The 27,955-nt window shown below is 42.0% G+C and overlaps 1 protein-coding gene across 1 annotated transcript; it reads left to right on the top strand.

Moving 5' to 3' along the window:
* The first annotated feature begins 349 nt into the window (after positions 1-349).
* crb2a (crumbs cell polarity complex component 2a) lies at positions 350-27,955 on the top strand. The gene is made up of 13 exons (XM_056404273.1): positions 350-535; positions 11,309-12,001; positions 14,782-14,977; positions 16,145-16,284; positions 16,440-16,610; positions 16,705-16,818; positions 17,809-18,762; positions 19,708-20,282; positions 21,120-21,285; positions 22,391-23,261; positions 23,374-23,490; positions 24,852-24,978; positions 25,256-27,955. The coding sequence occupies exons 1-13, from the start codon at positions 469-471 to the stop codon at positions 25,475-25,477; spliced, it is 4,413 nt and encodes a 1,470-aa protein (XP_056260248.1). The 5' UTR covers positions 350-468; the 3' UTR covers positions 25,478-27,955.

Below are 27,955 nucleotides of genomic sequence, written 5' to 3'. Positions count from 1 at the left end.
AAGAAAGAGAAAGAGAAGAAATGCCTAAAAGAAAGATAAAGAGAAGAAATGCAAATCAACTTACAACCCAGTCTCAGTCTAAGAATTAAAAGCTTTAAGATTATTCTTAATCTTTTCAACAGTCCGACAATGTGCATGTTTTTCTTTTCATATTCTTTCTTTTCATTCTGTTTTCTTTTTCTCTGTCATGTACAGTTTCCCTCTTCAGTGTCAGCAGGTGTTAATCCAGCTCATGTTTTGCTGTTGTCTCTCTGCTCTCATGGCTGATTACACTCTGTGAGTCCGGAGCAGTTAGTGTCCGGTGTTGCACTCATTACTAACCAAGCATGGGCAGTGTCAGTGTGTAGCATGCCAGCCTCTAAACTCAGGGCAACAGCAACGCAGTGAAGAGCATCACCCAGCAGCATGTCAGAGCTTTAGGACTTCTTCTTCACTTCTTTTCTAGTCTGATACAGATCGAGTTTTACCATGGAGCTAGGAAGAGTTCATCTGAATCTGAAGACCGTGCTGCTGACTGTGATGATGTTCAAATGGGGTGAGTGGAAATAACAGTTTTTTATCAGTGTTTTAGGACAGTTAGTGTAAGTAGAACTGAGCCTGTGATTCCTGTGTGTGGTCATTTGCTTGTTGTTTGAAGTTCTTGTTTAATCCTTTGTCATGCAACCTGCTGCTTTAGTAACATGTTAAAGAGTTATTACAATGATGCACACAAAAAGTATTGTACCTTACACATCCTTACTGTTTGCTTACTGACTAACAAAACACACATTAGAGTTAACATTTCATCATTTATTGGAGCTTGACTCTTGAACAGTGAACTGAGCAGGTCTCAGGAATGTGACCAGAGCTCTCAGAGATGCTGCTCCATGAACAAGTGGTTTCTGGGTGGTGCTTGTTGGGTCGCTTTGTGCTCCCACTATATTAAGAGACTCAAACAGACTGAGCCGAGTTGTGGGTGATGATGGGACAGGTTAGTTTTCCAGTGTGTTTCACCAGCCGTTATTTTAATAATTGATGCTGTTGGACTTTGAACCTACATGAGAATCAGATGTATGATTGGATGATTTATCGCGGAAGGCGTGGCTTCAGAGACACAAACCGTGTATTTGTGGTGTGGTTTTTAGAAGCTCTGTCTATCCATCAGATTTGACACATGACTGGTTCAGAATCAGAAGCAGTGCTCCCCAGTCATGCATACTCAAACAGAGCAAACAGAGCTGAGAGCAGCTCATTCATATCAGCCTGAGAGTGAACACAGGTCACAGAACATCCAGGCTTAACATCCTGTCCTTCACCAAGTTCGATTCATGAACACCAAAGAAACATCTGATGTCACTCTGGGCCTGATTCTTCCAAAATAGAAACTTTATTAAAAGTGCTCAATTCTTATTATTTTCTCTTTTTTTCTTTCAATCAAACATCTTTTTTTTAGGCAGAAAAAAGTCACTTAATAACTGCTCTTATTAAATATACTACATGTTCAGTAAGTGTGAGTAGTTTATCACCCAGACTGCTCTCACAGGAAATCTATCCATAGATAGATATATTTATATATTTATCTATTTATTATGTTAATAATAATTTGACACATACAGTCCAGCTAAAGGGACATTTAAGTGTTTATATATACCTATAAAATTCAACTGGAAAACAAACAGAACTGTTTCAGAAAAAAGATTAAACATATAAAAAAATTACATTAATATACAGTATACTGCATATATGTGTGTGTCTGTTTAGAATAAATATGTGCATCAGTTTACACAATTCTAAATAGAGGGACTTAAAGTCAAGTGTTTTTACATTTTAAAAAATTATGGACTGCAATAAGCTGGTCATACACTTATGTCAGATTCACTTTTAAATAAAATTACTGAACACAAAAACACAATGATAGAAGTTATTAGAGTCACAGCCAGTGTATAATAATAATAATAATAAATAATAATAATAATAATCATATAATAATAATAATGATAATAATAAAACTTAATTTGTATAAAACCTTTCATACAAGAAATACAGCACAAAGTGCATCGCATGAAAAGACATAAAAGAACATAAAACCCATATTCAAAACATTAATGGAATAATGTTTTAATAAATGTATGTAGTAAGTAAAGAGTAAAACCTGTTCTGTACATGGGTGGTTGAAGTTGTTTGGGTTGGATAGAAAAATGTGGAGTTGAATGTAAGTTTAAGTTTAATGAAACAATGAACCGACAGCAGAGAGTGTTACTACCAGGTCTGAGAGGTTATCAGGTCAGTGTGACTGAGGCTGCAGACATGCCAGCTGATGTACCTGAGCTTACAACAGGTACAGGGACAGGGGGAGGTTCTGTTCAAAGACACTTCATTTCATTTTCAGAAAATTAAAGATAGATTAGCTGCTAATCTGTGTCAGAGGGAGGACAAAAGACAGTCAGATTATTACAGATTAAAGGATGATAGCATTGAGAGTGGGACTGTGTGTGTCAGACATAATGAAGAGAAAGGTGTGTGTGTGTGTGTGTGTGTGTGTGTGTGTGTGTGTGTGTGTGTGTGTGTGTGTGTCACATTAAAGATGTTTTGTCAAACTTGTTGTGGGGCTTAGTTGCCTTTGTTGTACGGTTGATATGCAGACAGGAAACATGAGGACAGAGGTGTGTGTGTGTGTGTGTGTGTGTGCGTGTGTGTGTGTGGGTGGGTGCGTGTGTGTGTGTGTGCGTGTTTTAAAAGCTCAGCTCCCAGGACGTGATGAGTGTGACTGTATTAATTGGAGCTTTGTCAGGTGAATGAGACGTATGTCCTCCTGGCTGTCACTGTCTGATCTGCCTCCTCTGTCTGATCGCTGCAGGTGTCTGAACAGTCAGGGTCAACCTTGTGTGTCTTCTGTGGCTTATAATGAACGGTGGACGGGTCATGAGGACTGTCTGCAGTGTGTGTTTATGGGTTTGTGCTCCAGTTTAAATCGGGAATTAAGAGAAATAAAAATTCGAGGAAAAAAGCAGCAAATGAACAAAGCCGAGCACACAGGTAGAAACGGTGACGACATCCTGCAGAAGAACTTCTATAGGGGAGACCAGGGATGGTTGTAACAGTTTTGACATTTCTGTCTGTATCTTTTAATCCACTGCATTCAAAATGTAACACAAACTAGTTCTATGTGTCTGCTGTTAAATGGTGTAGGTGTTATCTCTGCAACACAAACAGAATTATTTAGTTGTAACATCATGATGTATGTATATGATAATTATATTTCCTCTTATAGGTGAATATATGGCAACATCACTCCTGATATAGGGACATATATGTCATGTTACATTTCTGTTACACTTCACAATAAACTTGATTGAATTCTAAAGAGCTGAACTACAGCTGTCACAAAAATGAATGTAAAAAAAAGTCTGTCTGCCACAGGGAGCTACTTCCTCACATGTGGAATAAAGACTAAATTGAGCAGGTACAGGGTGAATCAGGTGATTTATAACTTCCTGATTGGAGAAACTGGAAGTGTAACAACTGACACATGTTACAACCATCACCAGTCTCCCATACTTTATATGATCTTTGTTCTAAACACCATATCTGATAACCACAGCAGGTTAGGAGAGATAGAATAAGAGAATACAGTTATTTATCTGCTGCAGCCACCTACTGTAGCACCACCTACAGTGTTATCCCACTGTTTGTACATCCTGGGAACGAGAGTGCCAAGTTTCCTGAGGGTGGGAAGCTGGTGAGACGTGAGGTCAAAGGGACAGAGGAGGGACATGGGACAGAGAACACGGTGACAGAGTAGGTGACAGAGGGCACACATGCTGGAGCTGTAATCTGTGCAGGTATCCCGGCACCAGGAGATTAGAGGAGCAAGGGGATTGGCCCAAAGAGGCCAGAGGGATTACAACATGGAAAGGCTCTGGAGGTCAGGGAGGCCATCAAACCTGCTTTGCTCAGAGAGGGGGAGGGAAAGTATAGGATGAAGAGTAGAAGTGGAGGGGGGATAAGGAGAAGGTGGTGAAGACGAGGAGGGAAAACAACTATAATAAATCATCTAAATACATACAAAACCAGATACAGAAATGATTACATTTTTAGGCTATAAAAAATTATTATTTAAGAAATGTCAATGAAAACACTGGATTTTTAATAGTTTATTTTTATTTGCTTTGATATGGAAAACAGAATCTTGTTTTCAAGATTCTGGCTCAAACATGATGCTGAAAGTTTCTGCAGGAGATTTAACATCAGTATCCAGGCCAATCTCTGCTCACATAATTAAGTTGTTAACATTCTGAAATGTTCTGTCTTTTATCACATTCAGTTGCACAGTCTCACCAGAAATGAATTTGCGCCTGGTCCAAAAGCAGATGGTTCTGAAAGCTTAGTGACGTAGTAGCTGTGTCTCAATTCAGGGGCCACAATTTTTGGAGGACGTAGTATGTGAAGGTGTGGCCTCCAAAGACCGCATAGACAATGAAGGCAGTCTGGAGATTTATTTATATTCAGCTGTTGTTTTATTTGCAGAGGTCTTATTCTCCTTTTGAAAATGTGATCTAGTTGTTAGGACTGACTGAGCAGCTCAGTATTCTTTGGATGAGTCATCACCTCACACTTTACATCCAGCACCAACATCCACTAACTTTCTCCAACTTTAACCAGTTGTGTTTTTGTTGCCTTACCCTGACCGTACTCTACCTTATAGATGCCTAACCATATTTTTGTTGGCAAACTTACAGTTGGATGACTCTACTCTGATCACTTTATTTACTATAACCAGAGTCTTTCAAGTGAGAAACTCTTGTTTTGTATTACATGTAAGAAATATCTGGCACCAACATTTGTGTCTGACACTAGGGTCAGAATGAGAACAATTATTAAAACAAAACAGTAACAAACAAGCTTGTTAGAAGAGAAGAGAATGAACTTTCAGTATTCACACTCATTCTGAAGCAGGGGCCTAACAAATGCATCAGTCTGTGCAGACTAGTTGCATATGAATAAATAAAGGCAGCGATAAACCAATTATTATCAATTGAAGGAAATAGTATATGGTCAGATTAAGTATCTGAATACACCTGAACACTCTCTCTGTGTCACATGACCGAACAGTGTTTTTTCTCCCCCCATGTTTGACTCAACAGCTCTTAAGTTTCTTATCAAGCAAGCAAAGGATCATCTCCTCCCTCAGTTAACGTGCTGATCCTGGTTTGCCTCTCACATCAAGACGACTTGAACCTAATCTTCAAACCCTCAACAGCCACCTGGGACTCTTCTGGTCTACAGGTGGCTAACACTCTCCTGCAGCCCACTGTAATCCGTGGAGCTCAAACACAGTTAGTGCCCACGGTTCAGGCTGAAGGGAGGGTGCACATCAGCACCTCAGCCACAATTGGAAATGACAACAACCTTCTGCTTCAGAGGGTGGACACTGGGTCATGGGTGCAGGGCCGGCCTCCCCTGGCAGGTCTGAGACCAGCTGATAAAAAGCCCATCAAATACATCTAATCATGGGGGTTATAGGTTATAGTACAGGACAAATGAAACAACTCTGATGGTTGCATGCTCATCCATTCCTGCAATATAATGGTTATAGTGGTGTTAAAGGTGTTTTCTCATTAAACTGACATTATTTCTCATATTTTGTCCTTTGACCAGCAGGGGTCATCAGGGGTCATCGCTCAGGTTGCAGCAAATCTTTTCTGACTCACAAATTAATAATGAGATTTAATTACAGATTGATTTAATATTTTAAACTCCAGTCAGAATTATGAGTGACCCCAGTTTTATCACAAAAGGTTATTTGTAGCTGAGCTTAATAAAGCTTTGAAATACTACACAAATAATACACTTGTTTGTATTATGTTGTAAATATAAAGCATTATGTAAATATGAAATTTTACTTAGTTCAAGTTATAAAAGTTTCTCACTTCAATATAGTGAAAATAAAATAGACAGCAGTTCCTCAATTAAGACAAAATTTTAGACAAAACATCAAACATTTTTTCATGTTATAGTAACATATTTTTCCTGTTATTACTCCATGAATGAATCAAATGTAACATTCGTTATAACATGGGCTAGGTATTGAACCTCAAAACGTTTATGGACCGACTGAATTGGTTTGATGCTATCAAGGATGGAAAAATGTTTTGTCATTTGATCATAAGGAGGAAATGAGGAAATCTCATCAGTGTCAGTGAGCCAATCAGCATGCAGCATGCTTGGACCAATATAATAATAATGGCGGTGATTGGCTGAACATGTTTGCGTGAGTAAAGGGACCAAACTTAACAATAGAACTAAAGTAAAACTAAAATTTATACTGTAACGTATGTTGTAATTTTGTTTTTGTTAAAACTGGTATGGACAAACGTGTCATTAAGAATCAGTATCGAAGTCAAGGTATAAGTCTCAGTACTGATATTGAACATTTTTGAACAATACTCAGCCCTAGTAGTAAGAACATCACAATTTATCAAAATTTTGTTATTACTATAAGAAATGCATTCTGTTAAATATAACAAACTTTTCTTATAATGTTATGAAAACAAAATGATCCAGTCAATGACTGAATTCAAGGTTTGCTGACATCAGCACAGACAGGAAGGACTTTAAATCCAGACTCAAAGGCAAACAGAGTCAGTGGAGACACTTTAATAGAGACAAGCTTACTGGCAAACAAATGAACAAACAGGCAGATGGGTTCACAAGCAGGCAGCAGGTAACATATGCAGGAGACAGTGTTCTGGAACATGAACAGGAACACAAGCAGATGATCCTCGAGCAGCTGGTGAATAATGGCAGGTTTAAATACTGACAGCTGTGGAACCAGGTGGTGCAGTTTTGATTGCTTCTGATTTGGAGTCATTCAAGAGCAGAAAATTCTTGGACATCCACAACTTAATATCATCAAGGCAGGGTGGTACCAATGGTGTTACCAGGATTTATCAGGACAAATTGTTGTGTATCATCCATATAACAGTAAAAAATTATAGTGTCTACACATGATTTGTCCGAGGGGGAGCATGTAAATAGTAAATAAAAGTGGACCGAGATGACAGCCCTGAGGACCTCCACAAAACAGCAGAGTGGTCAGGAGTCAGGAGAGATGAACGGTACCCAGAGGAGTACTGCTTTGTGATCAGAGATGGCAAAATTAACCAAATTCACATGTTCCACACAGACACCATGCAGAGCACAAGGTCGAGTGAGTGTCCTTTGTAATGGCTGGGATGCTTGACATGATGAGTTAGATTGAAAGAGTCTAAAAATAGGGTAAAATCAGAAGTAAAAGGGAAGAGGGGCAAAAAAACACAAATATTAAATTCACCAACAAACTAAAAATAATTCTTTAATAAAGGCAGAGGTTGTAGGAAGCCTGTAAATTTAATTTAATTTAAATAAAATAACTTCATGTTGTCCTTATATTACTGTCAGCAGCTCTGGGTCTGAAAAAAACTACTGAGGTGAAAGTGAATTTGATCTAAGCAAGAACAACTCTACACACACTTTGTTTACATACAGTACTTAGTATATGTCAGTATTTGAGTCTGTTCTTGGTCTCCAGTTTTTCTCAGACAGGTCATAATCTTTGATAATTGTCCTTCACAGTGCAGTAAATAGTCCTGTACATTTTTGTTTTACATTGCCCCATTATTACGCTGGTCTTATTCTATATTTTACTGTCAACAAATCCCAGTAATGTGTCTACTGACTTCCCTCCTCTGTCTGTGGCTCTCAGCTTGAAGACCTTTTGCTCATGAAAATGTCAATTTTTAAAAGAAAAAAAAAAAGAAAAAAAGAGTAGTAATAGTTTAAAAAAAAGCAGCTGTTCACTTTAGTTTTTATTGTTGCTGAAACAGGAGGAAATAGTGCATTTGCTGGGGACTGTTTTCAGTGGTGGATTAGTCCACATTTGTTGCTGTAGTGAGTATTTGGGGCAGCAGGACGGTGTGTGTGGGACTGAGTCAAAATAAACAACATTGTGTTCATGGTGATGAAGAAACATGTCACCCAGTGTAACAGGGAGACTCACTGGTGTGTTTTTAATAGTTTGTGGACAACAATGGAGCTCAATGGCTCAGGGGGATAAGATACTGTATATCAGGCTTTATACACGCACACACACAAAATACTTGTCAGTAGGAGACATTCAGTGTTTGTCATTTAAGCCCTTGCAACATGAGCAAATGATCCCGCAACTGTTTCCAGATTCTGATTTAAAAAGTTTGTATTGGTGCACAGAAATATGTGACATCTTCTTAAACAGAGCCCCGCCTACTTCAGACCACTTAGAAGAGCACAGAGGAAAAAAAAGGAAAAAAAAGTCTGTGACCAAAACTTTTGTAACTTTGACAGGAAGTTGTGCATCCACAGTTTTCTGGCCTCTGACCGTCTCTTGCTCCTGGAAAAAGCCCAGAGATGACCTGCATTTGCAACAAATGAGAGTGACCATCTTTCTTACTACTCACCTCATTAAATACCCCCCCCCCCCCCCCCCCCCCAAACTCCCTTCACTGTTAATATCTTCCCCTTCAGTGAGAATTTGGAAACAGGACACTGATCAAAGTGTTGGGGGAGGGGAGGCTGGGAGTATTTTGCACAGGGAGCTGAGATTGGCCTAATAAAAGGAATGCAGACTGATTCCACAGAGACCTCTTGGTATTGGCTGGTGAGGGGAGACAGTGTATTGTGAATATTCACTAAACTACCCCCCCCCCCCCCCCCCCCTTAAAGTGTTCACATGCACTTTGTGAACTGACGTACAGAATGCCCCACAGGCAAAGAGAATGGCTATTCATGGAGGGAAATGCACAGTATAGCCATTATTTGCACTGGCTACAAGCTGATAGTGACAAAAACAGTCAGAGCTAATTAGTGGAACAGCTTGATGGGCTGGCCCAGTGTTCATTAACAGTGAATCTCGTACCTCCCTCTTTGTGAAACAGGGTCAGAAATCCCACTACAGGCCCTGGACAGATTATGAGACAATGGGCCCCTGGGCACAGAAACACAAAAGGCCCCCGGTCCCCACTACCAGCTTCCCCCTGAGTCATCTGCTGTTGTTTTTCATCTTTTTCCAAAATATGTCACAGGTTAACCTGCAAAATGTTATTGTTGGGTGAAATCTATAACTGAACTACAACTGAACTTATATATCTACATAGGCTTACTGCTATCAAACACAAGATGGGTTATAATGACAAGGAAATAAATAAGCAATGAAACAGAAATTAAAGGTCCATATAGTCTAAAGGTAAATGTCCATGTGTAGTTTGATTATAAAGCAGGTCTAGGTTCTATATTAATACTGTGAAAGTATCAAAGCCTCAGTCCACAGAGAAATGCACACAGCCTGTATTCAGAAACTGAGCCTTAAAACCAGCCGTCAGGACTTTGTGATGTCTCAACAAAGCAGTCACCACCCTCAGCCCCACCCGGTGGGACCCCCACGTTTTCTCTGAGTGTTTACCTGAAATCTGCTATATTTTTATTGGATCACTTAGAAAACAGTCAGCCAATCAGAAGAGAGGCTCAGAGCCTCCTCTCTTCTGATTGGCTCCCCAACCTGTTGTTACTAGAGCTCCAGAGAGAAGCCTGAGAGAGGAGATGTAAAACTCTCATTGAGATGGTTTTTGGTTCTTAAAACCACAAATATATCTTCTGATGGATCAGCACTTCAAATAAAACAGAGAGAAGAGGAAAATATGGAGCTTTAAACAAATATCTCAAAGGGAGACTTTATATATACTCTACAATAGCTTTTCACTGAATATCAATCAGAATTAATTGTTGATCCAGCCCCTCGAGGTTGATTGACAGGTGAGTGCCATCCTGAAATAAACAAGAGGTCTTAAAGCATAAAAAATAGAGTTGGAATGGAGTTTTCAAATAAACATTTATTTATTTATTTCAGTTAATATACTTCATCGTCTTTATGTTTCTGGGGTTTGGAAGTAGGGAGCCGATGATCTACTCAGCCATTTTACCATGCGCACTTAAGTTATGCAACTGTTTTGTTTTACATATTGGATCTCATTTTACTGTATGTGTGTATTTTGATGCAGTTCTATATCCTGAAGCATATGAAGAAGCAGATCCATATGAAGCCTCCATCTAAAGCAAAGTCACGCTGGTGCAGTTTTATGGTTCAGAGAATGTTGTGACTGATAGAAAATCTTTTTCAAATCATCATTTATAGGAAAAGGCTGGAATGGCAAGAATTTTGACCTAAAACAAAATGAACCCTGACACGTGTGGGAGGGTTCAGCAGTTCATGTAATCTTACACGTCTGCCAGGTCTCTCCCACACACACAATCTGTCTTTTCCAATGAAGTGAGGGCGGATTAGAGGAAATGTCAGGAGGAATAAGTGTAACACGTCTAAAAGGAGGTGACCCATTTTAGTCACACCTGGTTCATGGACTTGTTTTGTTGCTGCTAAATGCAGACAGATTTTGTCATTTAAATATATTTAATGAGCGGGCTGGTCCGCGCCCTCGCAGCATCCCATCAGCAGCAACACTGTTAGTGATGGGTCTGACCTGCCGTTAACCACAGTCTCATTATGTCTGCAGTGTCTGCTCTAAGAAAAGGTTATAAGTCAGGAAGGAACAGTTAATTACTGTTGTGACATTATCACATTAGCATTATCCTGCTGGAAGGAGCCATTAGAAGAAGGTGAACTGTGAACATGGTCAGCAACAACACTTTGATTGACTGAGACATTCAGACCATGATTGACTGGATTGACTGGCCTCAGCACAGATCCAGATCCATCAGACCAGGTCTTCAGCTGTCCAGTGTTAGTGAGTCTGTGTCCACTGCAGCCTCAGGTCTCTGGTCTTGGTGACAGGAAGTGGAACCTGACATGGTCTTCTGCTGTTGTAGGTTGGACGTGTTGCTCACTCTGAAGCTTCTCTGCTCAGCACAGTTGTACAGAGTGGTTATCTGAGGTACCGTAGCCTTTCTGTCAGCTCCAACCAGTCCGTCCCTTCTCCTATGACCTCTGACCTCTCTCATCAACACAGAGCTGCTGCTCACTGGATGCTTTTGTTGTTGCTCCATTCAGAGTAAAACCTCTAGACACTGTTGTGAGAGAAAATCCAGAAGATCAGCAGTTTGAGAAACTCTCAGACCAACAATCATGATGTTTTTCCTCATTAACTGAAGCTCCTCACCTGTACCTGAAGGATTTTATATACTACTCTGCTGCCACATTATTGGCTAAGTGCATTATGTATAAATATGCTTTGACCCATCAGAATTTTCTTTGACCCTTTGAGGTATGAATTGACCCCTGCATAACTTTTACTTTCTGTTTCAGGGATCTTCTGCAGCGCCACATCAGACAAATGTTTGTCTGCTCCCTGCCACAATGGAGGCACCTGTGTGGACACCATGGACGACTACGCCTGCATCTGTGCCAGAGACGGGGTCCGATACATGGGCAAAAACTGTGACGAACTCTATGATGCCTGCTCCTTTGCACCGTGTGAGGACTGCACCAGCATCCCTGGTACCACAGAGTACCACTGTATCTGCCCGGATGGACTCACAGGGGATAACTGCACAGAGGAGGTGGACGAGTGTCAGAGCAACCCCTGCTCTGAACCCCACTCCATGTGTGTGGACCAGCTGAACGGATACTTCTGCAGATGTCCTGCAGGGTTTGGAGGAGAGGACTGTGGGACACATGTCACTGACTGCATCGATCAACCCTGCAGTAACAACGGGACCTGCATACTACAACCAGAGGGCTTCGAATGCCACTGTGCAACAGGGTTCAAGGGGAAGACCTGTGAGGAAGATGTGAACGAGTGTTTGTCACAGCCCTGTCAGAACGGAGCCATCTGTATAGATGGAGTGGCCGAGTACCACTGCTTCTGTGTGCCCGGCTTTCAGGGCTACAACTGTGAGATCGACATCAACGAATGTGCGTCACGGCCCTGTGAGAACAACGCCACCTGTATCAATGAGAAGGACCACTACAAGTGTGAGTGCCTGGCAGGCTTTGCAGGTACATCACACACACACACACACACACACACACACACACACACACACACACACACACACACACACACACACACACACACACACACATACACATATATATACAAGCTGTGTCCCAGTTCAGGGGCCACATCCCTCAGAGAAACTGTATTTAAAGACACAGCCGTGTGACTACACTGTCCCATTTTGAAGGCTCCTTCAGATGCGTCCTGGGCAACACCCAAGATTCATTGCGCGCAAACAGACAGGGAGACAGCCTGAGGATTACACTTTTAAATGTATTTCCTGGGTCTCCGCTCAGTTCAACAGCTAACGGTACAACTGGTTAAACCAAGGGCTTTAAAACCTTAAGTGTTTGTGAAAAAAAAATTTGTGTCAAGGTTGCTAGGGAACAGGAGCCGCGCTTTGCAACGCAACTGTACGGCCGTCACAGCTGGTGACGTACTGTGAAAATCCTCCCTCACCGTCTTATTTCGGTTCAGACTTCGCGGTGTACGACGGCTAGAAGGACCACATGCGGCCCCTGAATTGAGACACAGCTACAATTACCACAATTTGCGACAGTGGAAGTGGTGAGTTATACATAAGCATACAACTTGAACTTCATATTTTTAGCCTGTTTTGTTTCACATGCTGGCACCAGTAACAGTATGCTGAATTAGCAATTAGCATTTGCACCTGCTTGCAGTGAATCTATGGATGTTTATTCACGATGGACATCAGAGATAATGGAAAATATAAGCCACACTAAATCTAAAAATATTTGTATTATGCCTGTGTGTTCAGATTTAAAGTTATATCTCCAAAAACAAGTAGCTACATTCTGTACTATATGTGCACTTGGTTTTCAACCAGTTTAAATATATCCAAACATGCAAGAAGACTTGAGAGAAGATGAGAGACAATACTGACGGTGGTAAGTGTGCGACCTTATTATTATTAGGGGCAAACACAAACTCAACCACAGAGCTCTAACATCTGACTGCTGTCATGTCACAGAAGTCGCTTCAGATGTTTCACAGGAAAGGACGTCTCATTTCTATGAAAACATATTTCCTCTTTTCATCTTCCTCGCATTTTCAGTGGGAGGGACTAAGACGAGAAAAAAAGATGCGAGAAAGGGAAACACAGATGCAATTAAGGAAATAATGTCTGTCCCTCCTGTAAACGACGAGCCCATAGGTGGCCTGTGCAACTGGTTATTATGACCCATACTTAGATTTTATTGTTGGTGACCTCTAGTGGATGTATCAGTTATGATGTGAGCAAAGGAGGAAGTCATGTGACGTAGGATAATGAATGAAGGTGATGAGGTTGCGGTGGATGGATGTGGATGTGGAGACGTTTATCCATGACTGTTCCACAACCTTAACCGCATGTTTATCATTATAACCATCACAATGAAGGTCGTCCTTATGGAAAACTGATTTTAACCCACCCACAACCTTTTCCTAAACCCAACCAAACTGTGACTCTTCCATAAGCCTATCCACGTTTTTATTATTGTAACCATGGCAACCAAGGTCTGGTACGCCTGCAACCATTGGGGCGCTAATTCAGGAGATGCTCCTACAGGTCGTATCAGAGGGTGGGGACAAATGACCTGTGTGGTCGTTCAGGTGGGAGGACTTGTTGCTGCACCCTGAGGATAAACCCAGTGTTATTCAATAGTTTCGTAATTGTTCAGAAACCCAATGAAAACACTAAAACCAACTATGTGTCAGTCCATCACTCAGCTCTCAGACCCAAGCTGATGTTCCTCCTGATGATTAAGGAAGGAATATAACAGAGTAATATAATAAAATGTTACTGCAGTGTTAATGCTAAATTTTTGACTATATGCACCACTGAAGTACAAGTTATCTTTAAATGATAAGAGCCTTCTGTGTCTACCTTTCCTCCCATTATTATTGTAGTTGATATTTTGCTTGGCACATATGGCACATATTCCTAAGAAAAATTGTATTTAATCAAATGATCTTTAGAAGCTGCCACATGAACGGTTCATACACAATAAACAGAGATGGTGAGGAAAGGGTTTTAATTTCTTTTCATGCATTAAAACTTAAGCATAGAACAACAGACTTGCAGCAGAATCATTGCACCTGAAAGTTGTAGTGTTGCAGGTATTAAAAAAAAAATCAAGTTAAAGCAGTGAAATATAGTGATATTACCCAGAGACAGAAGCTCCGCCTCCTGTTTTTGCTTTAGTTTATATCTGTGAATGGAGATGTTTGATATCATGTCATCATTAATCTCCTCAGTGAAGCAGCACTCAGACAAAGACTTTCTGCTTTTATTTGTTTCTCTGAAGGTTTTTTCTGCTTCTTGTTCTTTCATCATCATCATCATCATCACCATTTCCAAAGTGTTTTGTTTGTTCCTGATAAACTGGGCACGAGGAGTATTTTAAGTGCACAGTAAGATGTTTTTATCTGCGGTTCAGATAAAGTCTCAGTGCAGAGTGAGAGAAAACACTACCATCCTGCTTTTCTTACACAGCTTTGTTTCTCCGTGAGCCTGCTCTGTGTCAGAGCAGCTCCGTGTTATCTGTGAGTGCTGCACCGCTGCATTCCCCTGTCACTCTCACGGCTCGTTTGGAGGATGTAAAGAAAGGCTTTTATCACCACAGATATCTGTACACCAGAATAGACACATTGATTTAAGTTGGTGCGTGGATTTAAAAACATGACGCATTGTTTCACTGTAAACACCAGCTACATTTACCAGATTCACTGTTTTCATATTTCCCTCCTGGCGATGTCTGCTTATGTCCTCCTCCAGGAGTCAACTGTGAAATTGAAATAGACGAGTGTGAGTCCAGCCCCTGTCGTAACGGAGCCACCTGCCACGACCTGATCGGCACGTACTTGTGTGAATGTCCGCCCGGGTTTGACGGCACCGACTGTGAGGTGGACGTTGATGAGTGTGCCAGTGAGCCCTGTCAGAATGGAGCCGTCTGTCATGATATGGTGAACAGGTAGGCAAGTTATTACTGTCTGTAGGAGCTACAACAGTGATCACTGTGACTATGGAAATCGTGAAGATCAATCCCGATTTCCAGTGGTTGAAAATCGCAAGCAACCAGACCTGCTTCCTAAATTTCCCTTTTGAGACAATAAGGGTTATTGTAATGTAGAATATTGTAATGTATTGTATCGTATCATAATGTAACGCATTGTACTGTATTGTACAATGTTGTATCGTACTGTATCAAATCGTATTCAATCGTATCATACTGTATCGTACCGTATTGTACTGTATCATACCGCATCATACCATAATGTATCGTACCGTATCACATCGTATTGCACTCTATCGTACTGTATTGTACCATATTGTATTGTGCCGCTGTGTCCTGCTCCATCAGATTGTCCCTCTATCATTTTATTTTCATTACCTTGCAGAGTTAAACATCCAATTCTCTAAAAACTAAATACCCAATGATCTTTGACAAACACAGACTGTAAATTCTGAGGGTATTCATAGAATCCTCAAACACTAACAGTCAGGATGAGAAAATATTTTGTCCACTGCTTGTTCAAAAGGAGAACAAAAAAACGTCTAACGTCATCATCACCACTAACAGAGTCAAACTACAAAGAATCTGTCTTATAGAAAGCAGCAAGGTTTGTCCAATAAGTCTCTAGATTTGTTACTAGCTGCTTTTTTGAGATAAACAATAAGCCTCCCTGAAACTGTCATAATGTCACTGATGTTGTGAGGCAGGAAAACCAGACATTTGTTAAGTAGCCTATCAGCCATGAATCCAGATATTTGCTCCAGTAGTGACAGCTGTCAAAACTGCCCCAATGTGCTCCATTAACACACCGACAGCAAGACGACAAAACTGCCTCCACGTCAGACTGTGTTAACTGTGAGACACCCATCAACCAAACACATCGGAATATATTTGTTCTCAATGATTCCTTAATGAACCAAAGATCCTTTGAAATCACCACCAACACACGACAAGTGAAAAAACTGGGACTCTTCAGAGTCAGCATCCAGTAGTTATTGTTGGTGCTTTATCTGCTTTAGCTCCAGGTTTTAGCCATGGTGATGGCCGCTTGGTTCTGTTCTGTCGTTGTTCATTGTTTGAATTTTGATAACATGCTGTATAAAAACCCACCTGTGTCTGTTTCAGCTATGAATGTGACTGCAGTGACACAGGATTCCAGGGTGACCACTGTGAGGTGGACATCCCAGAGTGTGCCTCTGACCCCTGTCAGCATGGTGCCACGTGTATGGAGGGAGTCAATGGTTACGACTGCCTCTGCTGGCCAGGTACTCAACCACATGCTGCACAACAAACATTCATTCAACATTTTACCATCATCTGACCTAAAGCCTAAAGTTTGCATTCAAAATGATGCTCTTTTCTCTGGGAATGTGGAACAATTCATGTGTTAGTGTGCTCAGTGTGAGTTTTGTTTCTCCAGGTTATGAAGGACCAAACTGTGAGACCGACATAGATGAGTGTGCTGAGCAGCCCTGTGAGAATGGTGGGGACTGTTTCGAGCGCTCAGACCCGTCTCACTGGGAGCTGGACTGGGAGCTCAGCTTTGCAGATGCAGCTGGATACATCTGCCAGTGTCAGCCCGGATTTGCAGGTTGAGTAAAACAGAAGAAACCAATTAGTAAAAATCTCACCTCTCACACTTTTTAAAACCTTCTGACAATCCTTTGATTTCCTTCACTTTAAAGGAGAGAACTGCTCTGTCAACATCGATGAGTGTGAGTCTGAACCCTGCCAGAACGGAGGCACCTGTGAGGATAAGATCGCGGGCTACACCTGCACATGCCCCGATGGGTTTCTGGGTGAGTCTCGCACCTTGTAATAAACGGACAACCACTAAAAAACAGGCCCAGATAGAGTCATGGACCAAATCACTGTTATAGTACAGCCCACTCTACCACCTACAAACATCAAATCGGGATTCCCTGATGTTTAAGGGGTTTCAAAAAGTCAACCAAAAAAAAAATCTCTGTGTGTTGAAATTGTGCATGAGTTTGTTTATTTTACTTAATATCATATCCAGGTTGTAACAAGTGGGAAACCACAGGAAAGAAAACTCACGACTGCACAATTCAGAAACAGTCACGACAGTCAGTAAAACAGGCAAACAAAGCTGGCAAGAAGTAGACAGAGGCCAGAGGTCTGAGTAAACTAACATTAATTAAAATGCCAGGAGAAATGCGGTGATGCTTGACACTAGGGAGGAAGAAAAAATGCCATGGAGGAAGAGGAGCACAGAGACTACATACATTGGGGAGGGGAGGACTGTAGCTCTGTTTCCATCGCAGTTTTAGAAAAGCTGACAAAACACAGTTGTGAATAGTGTGTGTTTCCATTGAGTAATGTAACGTGAAACAAACACCAATGTTAACTCTTGTCTCTATCGCATCTTTTCTTCTACTAAAGTTAGCATGCTAACCAGCTAACTTTCTGATAGCGACTCACAGTAGCCTCCAGTCTGTCCTGAAGACGTAGCTGCTCAGAGGACGTATTATAACCTCTTGCATTATAAAGACAATGATTGCTGAAGCTCTCATCAAGCGTCAATCACCACCACCTGCTCCTGACAAGAAACCACGTTCTCCAGCAGAGAAAACTTACAAATAGCTCCTTTAAAGATTTTACATCTTCAGTTGGAACCAGTTGGATAGGAGCCACAGACAGAGTAGGGAAGTCAGAAAGTGTTGGACTTATGGAAGAAATATATGTAAATACAAAACAAAACAAAGCATCTGGTGTCCATCAGTATTCAGCCACCACCATGTCTAACTGTCAGTTTAATGTCCTTCCAGGTGAGCTCTGTGAGGTGAACATTGATGAATGTGAGAGCCAGCCCTGTCAGAACGGTGGCTGGTGTGAGGACGGCAGGGCGTCCTACACCTGCCACTGTCCCGAGGCAGAACCAGGTGAACTTCCTTGGGGAGGAGATCAATGCGACGTAAAACTCCACGGCTGTGTGGACCATGAATGCCAGAACGGAGCCACCTGCCACCCGTGGCTGGAGGGTGGAGAACACGGCCACACCTGCTTGTGTCCTCATGGGTTCTACGATGAGCAGTGCTCCACGAGAACAACGTTCTCCTTCTCCACCCCTGGATTCATTCACATCCAGGTGGTTCTAGAAGAAAGGACCCGCAGGGAGGTTGAGCACCGTGTTCACCAAGGTGTCGGGGTACAGCTTCGCTTCCGGACCACCATACCCAATATGTTGCTCGTCTACAGAGGGGATGTGGACAACCACCTCCTCCTGGAGATTGTGAACGGTGGTCTTCGTGCAAAAGCCTTTTCTGAGGAGTCCGAACTGGATGTGTCATTTCCCGGCTTGGTTAGCGATGGAGACTGGCGGGACGCTCATGTGTTTGTGAATAAAGAAGGTCTGGTTTTGATTCTGAAAGGACCTGGTTGTGACAGGGATGGGTGCAGAGTTATGGATGGTGGCACAGGCGAATCACCTTTCCAGCCCACTGAAGCCTTCACTAACATTTATATAGGTGGAGCACCAGAGGAGCTTTTGGAGAACACTGTTAGTGGTGCAGGCTTCATTGGATGTATGGAAGACCTGATGATAGACTCAAAGCCTATCCTACCCCAGACACTTCCAGAGGACCAAGGCCATGAGCTGGGATGCAGTAAGACTGAATGGTGTAAGCCTGACCCCTGCTCTGGACATGGACGCTGCGTGGACCTGTGGACCAGCTACCAGTGTGACTGCTACCGTCCCTTCCACAGTGAAAGCTGCTCTGAAGGTAAGCACTGGTACCACCCGCAGGTTCTTCATCATTATTGTGTATTAATTGTACAAAAAATATTTTGGACGTAAAATCTTCAAGCACGTGAACCCACAGTCCACCCACCGAAGTGTTTACACAATAGACTGTATGTACAGATGGTCGTAGCCTCCTCGTAGCAGTTTTGAAGCCCATCGCCATCTTGGCAGTGCCTGACTCCACCTAACTCCCAGCTAATCCAGAAATGGGCAAAGAGGTGGGGCGAGTGTGGAGCTGAGACTTCAGTGCATAACATTCGGTTTAATAACTGTGGCAAGCATACGCTCCGGTTGGCATCGTTAGCACAGCTCGGCGTCAGGGTGTCTTGCTCGAAGGCTAATCCAAAGCTAATTAATTTGCAGGCTAATTAGCTAGTTAATGAGCTAGTTAACGAGCTCAGCTAACAAGCGCAGACAAAGATACCTGCCAAATAGTGTGAGAGGTCACACTCAGTGACTCAAATTAGCTGAGGTGATGTCTATCAGAAATTGTGCAGCTGAAATGTAGTGTAGTATGCAGTATGAGTACAAAGTAATATCAAATACAACATACTTAAGCAAAGTAGCTCCAAAATGTACTTAGTTATGTTCCACTGCTGCACAAATCTCATAAACTACATAATTCTGACTTGAAAATGTATCTTGGCAATGACAGATCCTGTTTCATCATGAGGGGACCCATAAATATAAGCTAGATATAATTAGATGCAGTACTAACTGTGAAAACTTTCTACTACTTCAATCTACATTACATAGGAAATAAAAAAAAACAGATACTTCCTGTTTGAGGGCCACCTGCAGTAAAACTCTTGATTTCCAGATTTCCATTTTGCAGTGACTTTACTGATACTGAGGTCCTGTTACTAAATGTCCTGGTCTTATTTTTTTCCTGTGATCAATCCAAACTTTCATTTCAATTTGACAGAGTTCCCATCGTGGACATACAGCCACGAGGACACAGTGAGTTTCAGTGCCTACGACGTGGGCATGAGCCTCGGGAGCAGCTTTAACGTGTCCTTCTTCCTGAGGTCATTAAAGCCGGACGGACTGCTGTTCCAGCTCAGGAGGCCCACGGAGGAGGAGGGGGGGGAGGTCTACTTCTCGGTCTACCTGGGGATGGGGAGGGTGTTGGTTACTTCTCTACCTAACAGTGCCCCCCTGACTGCGCCGGTATTTGTGACCACTGGTGAGAAGCAGCTTCTGCAGGTGGAGGTCCAACACAGGCAGGTGATCTTTGAGCACGCAGGCCTTCGCTACGGAATCGGAGAGATCCCTGAAGTGAATATTGAGAGTGGAGATCAGGCCTACGTAGGAGGACTTCCAGGAGGCTGGAGCTCTGATATGTGGGGGGGGCATTACAAAGGTTGCCTGCAAGACTTTCGATTAGACTCAGTACATTTAGATGTGGATGCCTGGAACAGCTCGTCGGAGGAGGAAGTGTATTTACCAAGTGATGCTGAAAACGTGAAGGAGGGCTGTGTCAGTGATGACACCTGCAAGGTAGAAAACAGTTCCTTCAAAACTTATGCTGCATGCATACAGTACAGACCATAGCTACAGACCACCAATTAACAACACCAAAAGCTTATCACCTTGAGTGGAAAGTTGGGGGATGGGGGGAGCTACAACAGCAAATGGCATGGACATGATTGTACCAACAGACCTGAGAACTGGGAGGATATAATAACTGAACACCTGATACCATTCAGCGAATCAAAATGTATGTAAGACGATTCTCCATAAAATACGCTAAGAATATCTGTTTTAGGACTAATTGATTTGAGTTTAACCAGCTTGGAAAAATGCACCAAAGTCATAATACTGTGGTTCTCCCATTTCTACCAACATGGTGTGAAAGCAGCAGCAGTACCTACAGAGGTGTGTTCTGTGAGCTACTAAAAGCGAGGATGCTAAACATGTACCTCCTCCCTAATAAGACCATTGTTGTATTTAATGTTTCAGTTGTTCTTTTTTATAAATACATATATTGTATGAGCAATTAAATAAGAAAAAAACTAAATATTATTACGAAAACTATATGATATATAATATATCGCGATATTAAAATATTATTGAAGATCTGCCCAAGCCTAACATCTACAGAAGTTTAATCATGGCGTCAAAACATACTTCTTTGTTCCTGGTCTCACTGTGACCAAACCAAGTACATAAACAATAAATGGATAAGCTGTACAGGAAAGTTTGAGGCAGCCCCAAGATGGGACACATAATTAACCCTTGACATCAACCATAGCTAGAACTAGCAGTCTTCACAGCTGTATTTCTCTGAGTTCTTTGTGTTTGGACGATATGAAACCTTGGTGCTTCCCTCTGCAGACGGAGCCGTGTCAGAACGGAGGAGAGTGCACCATCACATTCAACGACTTCACATGTTCCTGTCTGGAGGAATACACCGGAAAGATCTGTGAAAGAAGAGTGTGGTGCGTCAGTGATCCTTGTGTCAATGGCGGCCATTGTGTGGACCTCGATGATGGATATGAATGTAAGAACATTTGCATTATTTTATAACTGTCATGTTTTCTGGGCTCCTGTGTGCAGAGAGCATTCAGACCCCTTCACTTTGTGCACATTTTATTATGTTGTAGATTTCTTTGTAAAGGGATGACTGACATTGATCCACACTCAGTAACCCATACTGACTCAGTGAAACACAACACATCATCTTTCGCCTGAACAAGTTATCATGTATTTATACAGTAAGTTCTCCCATTCAGTGACTCTGCGTTCATGGCAGAAAAACCCAGCTAGAAAACAAATGCAAAACAAATCCCAGAACTGGAAACATTCAGCCTCACATCCTGTCTGACTGTGTGAACTCTGTGATCTTAGACAAGATACATGGTCTCTCCCATGATGATGCTCTGCTAGCCCCTAACTGCAAACTGAACTGAAGTGTTGCAATCTCACGTCCAGTCAGTGATGTTTACAGAACTGTTCAAAACATCCACTCGCTCACGCTATAGTGGAGCAGCCATCTTGTTATACTGTACGAACTTTCAACTGTAAATGTTACCGCTATATAGTGCAGTACATAGAGGCACACCAAAATGTAGTGTAGAGAGGACGTACACTACATTGATCAAACTAGACCATCATGCATTGCAAACCCTCTCTTGAAATTGCTGCAGAAGAAGTCATCTTGCTAACAGGCTAGGTGCCAACGTTAGGTGCTAGCTAATGTGATTTTATAACCCGTTGAGAGGAGGAGCGTAAGGCTCCTCACACGTCTCGACCGTGCAGGACTCGTCCGTCTGAGCAGCAGCATTTCAAACATTATACTGTCAGGACCATACCTGTATACCTGTATCTGAAAAACAGTAAGAACTGACACAAACAGTGAGTGAGCAAGCGAACGAACGAACGAACGAACGAACGAACAAACAAACGAATGAGCGAGCTGAACACAGCCTTGGTCTTGGATGAGTGCTCTGGATCAACAGATACCTTGAGCTGAGCTGCTGGTATTGGTGGAGAGAAAGTTGGTGCATGCCTAGTTGGACGAATGCAAATCCAGTTTGTCAGGCTGTGTAGTATCAATATAAAACAATCCAATAATAATATAAGTATTTCTCCATGTTGACCATCAGGTGTGTACAACGCGACATTTGAGAACAACCCTGTGCACTACAGTGCTGGAGGCTCCCTGGCTGAACCCGTCACTAACATATACATGGAGCTGCGGACTCGGTCGGAGAACGCTGTGCTCCTGAGGGCCTCCTGGGGCTCCGACCTGCTGATGGTGGGTCTGCTGGACTCCTCTGTACGGGTGGAGATCCACATAGGCAACAGTGTTGAATCGCTGACCTTTACAGGAGTTCGTCGAGTGGCTGACGGGAGCTGGCATCGGGTGAACATCTCGATGGCTGAGCAGGATAGCGAGGCCTCTCCCTGGGTCATCACCGTGGACGGGATCACTGACAGCAGCAGCGTGCCGGAGCTCACCGGGAGCCTGCACTTCCTCAACGAGGAGGGTGCCACGCTGGCCATCGCAGAGAGCTTCACTGGCTGCCTGGGCGCAGTGAGAGTGGGTGGAGTCTACCTTCCCTTTATGAATGACTACAAAGCCCCGCAGCCGTCTCAGTTCCATTTAGTGGAAAAAGCAAATATTCATTTAGGTTGTACCAGCGCCCCTGTGTGTGATTCAGGTCCCTGTCTGAACGGAGCCACATGTGAGGACCTCTTTAATAAGTTCGGCTGTGCGTGTGACTCCGGCTGGGAGGGAGAGCAGTGTGAGACGGACACTGACGACTGTGTGTCTCAGCCCTGCGTCCACGGAATGTGTAAGGACTACTTAGCTGGTTTCGAGTGCCGCTGCCACCAGGGATTCGCTGGCACGCTCTGTGACGAGGATGTGGACGAGTGTGAACATCACGCCTGTGAACATGGAGGCACCTGTCAGGACGGCCCAAACATGTACACCTGTGTATGCCCCAAGGACTACAGCGGCCCCCTCTGCCAGTGAGCACCCACTCATCCTCCTGTTTATTCAGTGCACAGAGGAACACATTTCATTCATTCATTCATTCATTCATTCATTCATTAAAGCAAAGTTTCATACATTTTCCAACAGGTGGGACTATCCTCCAATAGAGTGTGGTAAAGATGTCCAGTGTGAAAATGATGGTGTCTGCAATGACGGGCTGTGGGGAGCTAACTGCACGTGCATGCCGGGTTTCACAGGCAGCAGGTAAGTTTAGAGGTTTTAACTTCCAAAATATTTTATGATAGAATACAATTGTAAATTGTATTAGGGTCACATTGAGGAAAAAAAGAAATTTTGAGAATGAATACATAATATTCCAAGAAACACATTGTAATATTGCAAGAATAAAGTCTTAATTTTACAAGGAACAGGTCATAATGTTTAAAGAAAATTTCCTGCTTTACCTCCAGCCATGGAGGTTATTTTGGTTTTATCTGATTCTCATAGTCATTTGTGAGATTTCTGGAATGGATTTTGTTTGTGGTGGTGCAATGAGAAATTAAATTAAGTTGAATAAATAAACAAAGGCAATAATCGTACAGATGGTAATATAGTGAGATTTATGAGAACCAATGACTGAAAAGGTCATTTAGACCAATCCAAACTCAGACAGCCCTGAAGTTGGAGCAGATGACTGAATGTGGATTTTTCAAACACATTTTGCTGTAGTTTGTATACGGCCTGGGCAGCTTGTGAGTGTTTGTGTGTGTGTTTCTACAAATTTTGTATTTTATTTTATTTTAAATTAATTTTAATTTTAAATTAATTAATTTTATTAATTTATTTAATTTTATTGTGTCTTTTGATTTGCTTCAATGTTTCTTAAATGTCATGCTCTCATAATAAAGAAATAATAATAAATAATAAATAAAGAAAACTGGGGACGCAACACTTTACATTTCTCTCAGTTACTCAGAAACTGTCTGTTCTAGACAAACCAAACTTTTATATATTAAACTTACATCTTTCTGATAATTACCCATAGCATTTAAAGATGAGTACATATGACACATCATTCACTATATTTGGATAGAAGAATTCAGATGTTGCAATTGACCCCTACCCTGGGGAAAGTTGCAACACAGACCAGGGACAGTTGCAACATATAAAAAATACATTAAATTTCACTAATTAACTTTCCTTTTTTTCTCAATGTGTATATTACACATTATTGAGTTTTGTTTTGTTTTGTGTAGAACATAGAATCTGCTTTCAGTCAGAATAGACACTATTTATTTATTTTGTTGCTTATGATGAAAAGAACAGGCAAATATAAAATAAGAGCATGAGAGGCTGACAAAATAATTCCCAAAATATATTACATATATAGATATATATATATATATACACATATTTGGGAATAATACATTTTTATTGTCTTATCCATTAAATGAGCAAATATTGGTGCATCTGTTTCTATGGGACACTCATGTATCTTTGTTTGCAGAGTCAGAAATCTTAAAAAAACTTGGACAAATTAAAGACTTTTTGAGTAGCAGACAATTACTGCTTCTGCTTATATAGTTTGTGTTTATGAATATGTGACTGTACTTTCTGTCTTGCAGCTGTGAAACAGAAATCAATGAGTGTGAGTCTAACCCCTGTCGAAACGGCGGCACCTGTTTGGACCGATTCAACATGTTCGTGTGTGAATGTCCACCTGGATACAGCGGCCCCATCTGTGACATGAACGTACGTCTCAACATCTTTCTTCTTACTGTTCAAAAAGAAAGATTTTTTTACTTGTTGCTGAGAAAAAAAAAAGTATTTTGTTGTAATCTTCTCACTTCTTTTTAATAGTGAGTTTTTGAAACTTTCACATCCATGTGATTTATATATTCAGGTTGTGTCTTCAGGGAGCGGAAGCAACAACAACTGGACCACAGATGCAACAATGACAACTTTTTAGACATTTTGGTGCATGTGTAGATCAGTAAGACTCAACCTCTTCCCTCTGTGCCTTTTGCAGAAACAAGCTCATAAACAGGGCGTCCCCTGGCTGGTGGTGGCCATCCCGCTGCTCTGCTTCTGTGTGCTCATACTGGTCATCAGCTTGACCTTCATGGTGCTCACGGCGAGGAAGAAGCGCCAGTCGGAGGGTGTGTACAGCCCCAGCGCTCAGGAGCTGGCCGGAGCTCGGCTGGAGATGGACAGCATGCTCAAAGTCCCGCCAGAGGAAAGACTCATCTGATCGGGGGGGGTCAGAGGTAATCCGGATCTGAGCACCGCGGGCAGGTGCACAGGACTAACTGTGAAAATGTAGTGACTTCCTGTGAACTGAAAGACAGATGCTGTAGGATACAGCCCCCTGCTGGTGGAGACCAGGTACTGACCTAGTGCTGCTGCTCTGTCGTTTAACAGAAACATGTTGAACTTTGTTCTGGAGGTGGAGTGAACAAGGAAGTACAATCACTGTATATTGGTACACACTGTCTGTGGCAGGGCCTCAGCCTGCTGTAGTAGTGCAATGACAATGTAAGGGCTTTATTAAGAATCACTGCACAGCTAGAAACATGAGCACACAAACCGCTAACTTCTGCTGTTTCCATAGTCACAGCATCATGACGCAGCGGTGCTGCCGCTGGAGACTGGATCACAGTTGTTGGGTCGCATCATCAGTAGATGTTAGAGGTCCAATCAGCATCCAGAACAGTCCAGCTGCTCGATGCTCGTCCAAGAACACTCAGAGTGAACCAGAGTGACTGGAAACACCGTCAGCAGTTTCTTTTTCTAGTTTTAATTGTAACTGTCCCACGACAGATTCATTACACTGATGAGTGTGTTTGACACAACACAACAGAAATGGACTCAGTGAAAAAACACTGATGTACATGACACATCGCTGCCAGTGGAGACATCAGCTCTGTGTGGAGCGATGATGAAGAGGAGGCTGGAACCTTCCTCACATTAATACATGAGACAAACAGAGACCTGAGCTCTGTTAATGGCCTCATCTGGCCCAGTCCCAAAGTCCCCCCCAAGGCCTGAACCCTGAACCCTCAGACTTAACTGATGTCACGTGGTGAGTGATTGAGTGCGAGGGGCTGCAAGGGCTCGAAATGGTATAAAGAGGAATCATGTTAGTGTGACGACGCCAAAACATGCTGCGTACAAATGTGGGTTTGTGACATTTGCGTTCATACCTCCTCCGTTTGTAAACAGACAAATAATGTTGGAATCAGACCTGATGAAAGCAGATTTGTATATATTTGTATATATATGCATATTCATCATCATGCCATCACAAATAGCTCCACAGTTCAGGCTCTGAGTCATCGCTGAGCTCTGTGTTTATACTCACATGTAAAATTATATTTTCTTTGGGTTCGTTCTTATCATGCTTGTTTGTTAATGGTTCTTCTTCTATCTTCTTTTTCCCGTGTTATGGCGGTTGTTTACATTTTTTTTTGTAATGCTTCTGGGTGTCAACTGGTAACCATGGCCTTTGGTGAGGGTGGACAATGGGACTGGGCCTTCTTCCTCTGCAGTGGTTTGAAGGACAATCAGCTCCACCTGCTGTGTAACTGATGTTCTGGAAATTTGGTTGAAATTTGGAAACAGCTAACCAGGAAACTGGAGGCTACACCGGCACAGTCTGTCCCTGTCCCAAGTAAAGGACGTTGTCACAAAACACAAAAACCTTTCTGATGTCAAGACTGTCACAGACACGTTCTCATCCCGTCAACAAAAAACAATCTAGTGAACGCACAATGTTGTGGAACAATGAAATAAAAGGCAGCATGTGGTGAGTTCATGTGTATCAGAGGAGTGAGGACTTTTGTGTGAGGGAAGGAAGTAAACGGAGGAACAAAGGTGAAAAAGTCTATACAAGAACACAAAACATCTAATGCATACGTTACAACTTTCTTTTCAGTTTAAGAGCTAGTTGTTGTGTTAGGAACACAAACGTTTTCGTAGCCTGTTGTACAGTTTGAATTTTATTCTAAGTTTTAATTGTTGTATTTTGAGTTTTAGCACCTCACGTGCACAAAGGGACAGAGTCTGCTTGTGTTTGTCTCAGAAGCAACTTCACATCTGTTTACAATCGATGAGGAACACGTGAAACCCAGACAAGTTGAAGATGAAACAAACAGCTTCTGCAGATGTGAAGTTGTCAGTTTGTACAGGATGTAGGAGAGACTGCACCAAAATAAAAGACCTACAGTATCCTCAGCGGTACGTTTGGGAGAAAAACCCACGAAATATCCTGTAACACACTCTAATGTGAAAAATGCAAAGTACAGTATTAGTTTTTTAAATTCTCATTTAATAAGAGTTTAGGTCTTGGCTGCACTGAGTGTCACTGTTTTCTTTATTTTGATGTACAAAATCCAGGCTGTTTTATTAATGATGTATTACAAACCTGCAATAAAGTGAAATGTTCTCAAGTGTCTCATCTTCAAACACATTCGCACCTGCAGCCTCGCGAGGAAACTGAAACCATGCAGACAGTGTGTAAGATTTATTAATTCACTATGGGGAAACCAAGGCAAATAATTCCATTATAACTTCGACCCTCCACCTTGTTAACATCCATATGATGTTTTTATATAATACAGACATGATGAGAGAAATAATCAACACCATGACTGAGTGTTTCCACCTTGAACTGCAGTGCACCAATGACAGTCTCATAAACACAGATTCAGACAGCCAGGGTTTCATATGT

Source organism: Seriola aureovittata, chromosome 18, assembly GCF_021018895.1.
Source record: "Seriola aureovittata isolate HTS-2021-v1 ecotype China chromosome 18, ASM2101889v1, whole genome shotgun sequence".
NCBI lineage: Eukaryota > Metazoa > Chordata > Actinopteri > Carangiformes > Carangidae > Seriola > Seriola aureovittata.
This window is presented reverse-complemented; position numbering and strand designations above follow the sequence as displayed.

Bases quoted from the DNA above. Each gene is read 5' to 3' on its own strand.
- crb2a (XM_056404273.1), top strand. From the start codon at position 469: ATGGAGCTAGGAAGAGTTCATCTGAATCTGAAGACCGTGCTGCTGACT. The intron at 16,611-16,704 runs GTTGAGTAAAAC...TTCACTTTAAAG, and splicing joins GTGTCAGCCCGGATTTGCAG to GAGAGAACTGCTCTGTCAAC. The intron at 21,286-22,390 runs GTAAGAACATTT...GTTGACCATCAG, and splicing joins CCTCGATGATGGATATGAAT to GTGTGTACAACGCGACATTT.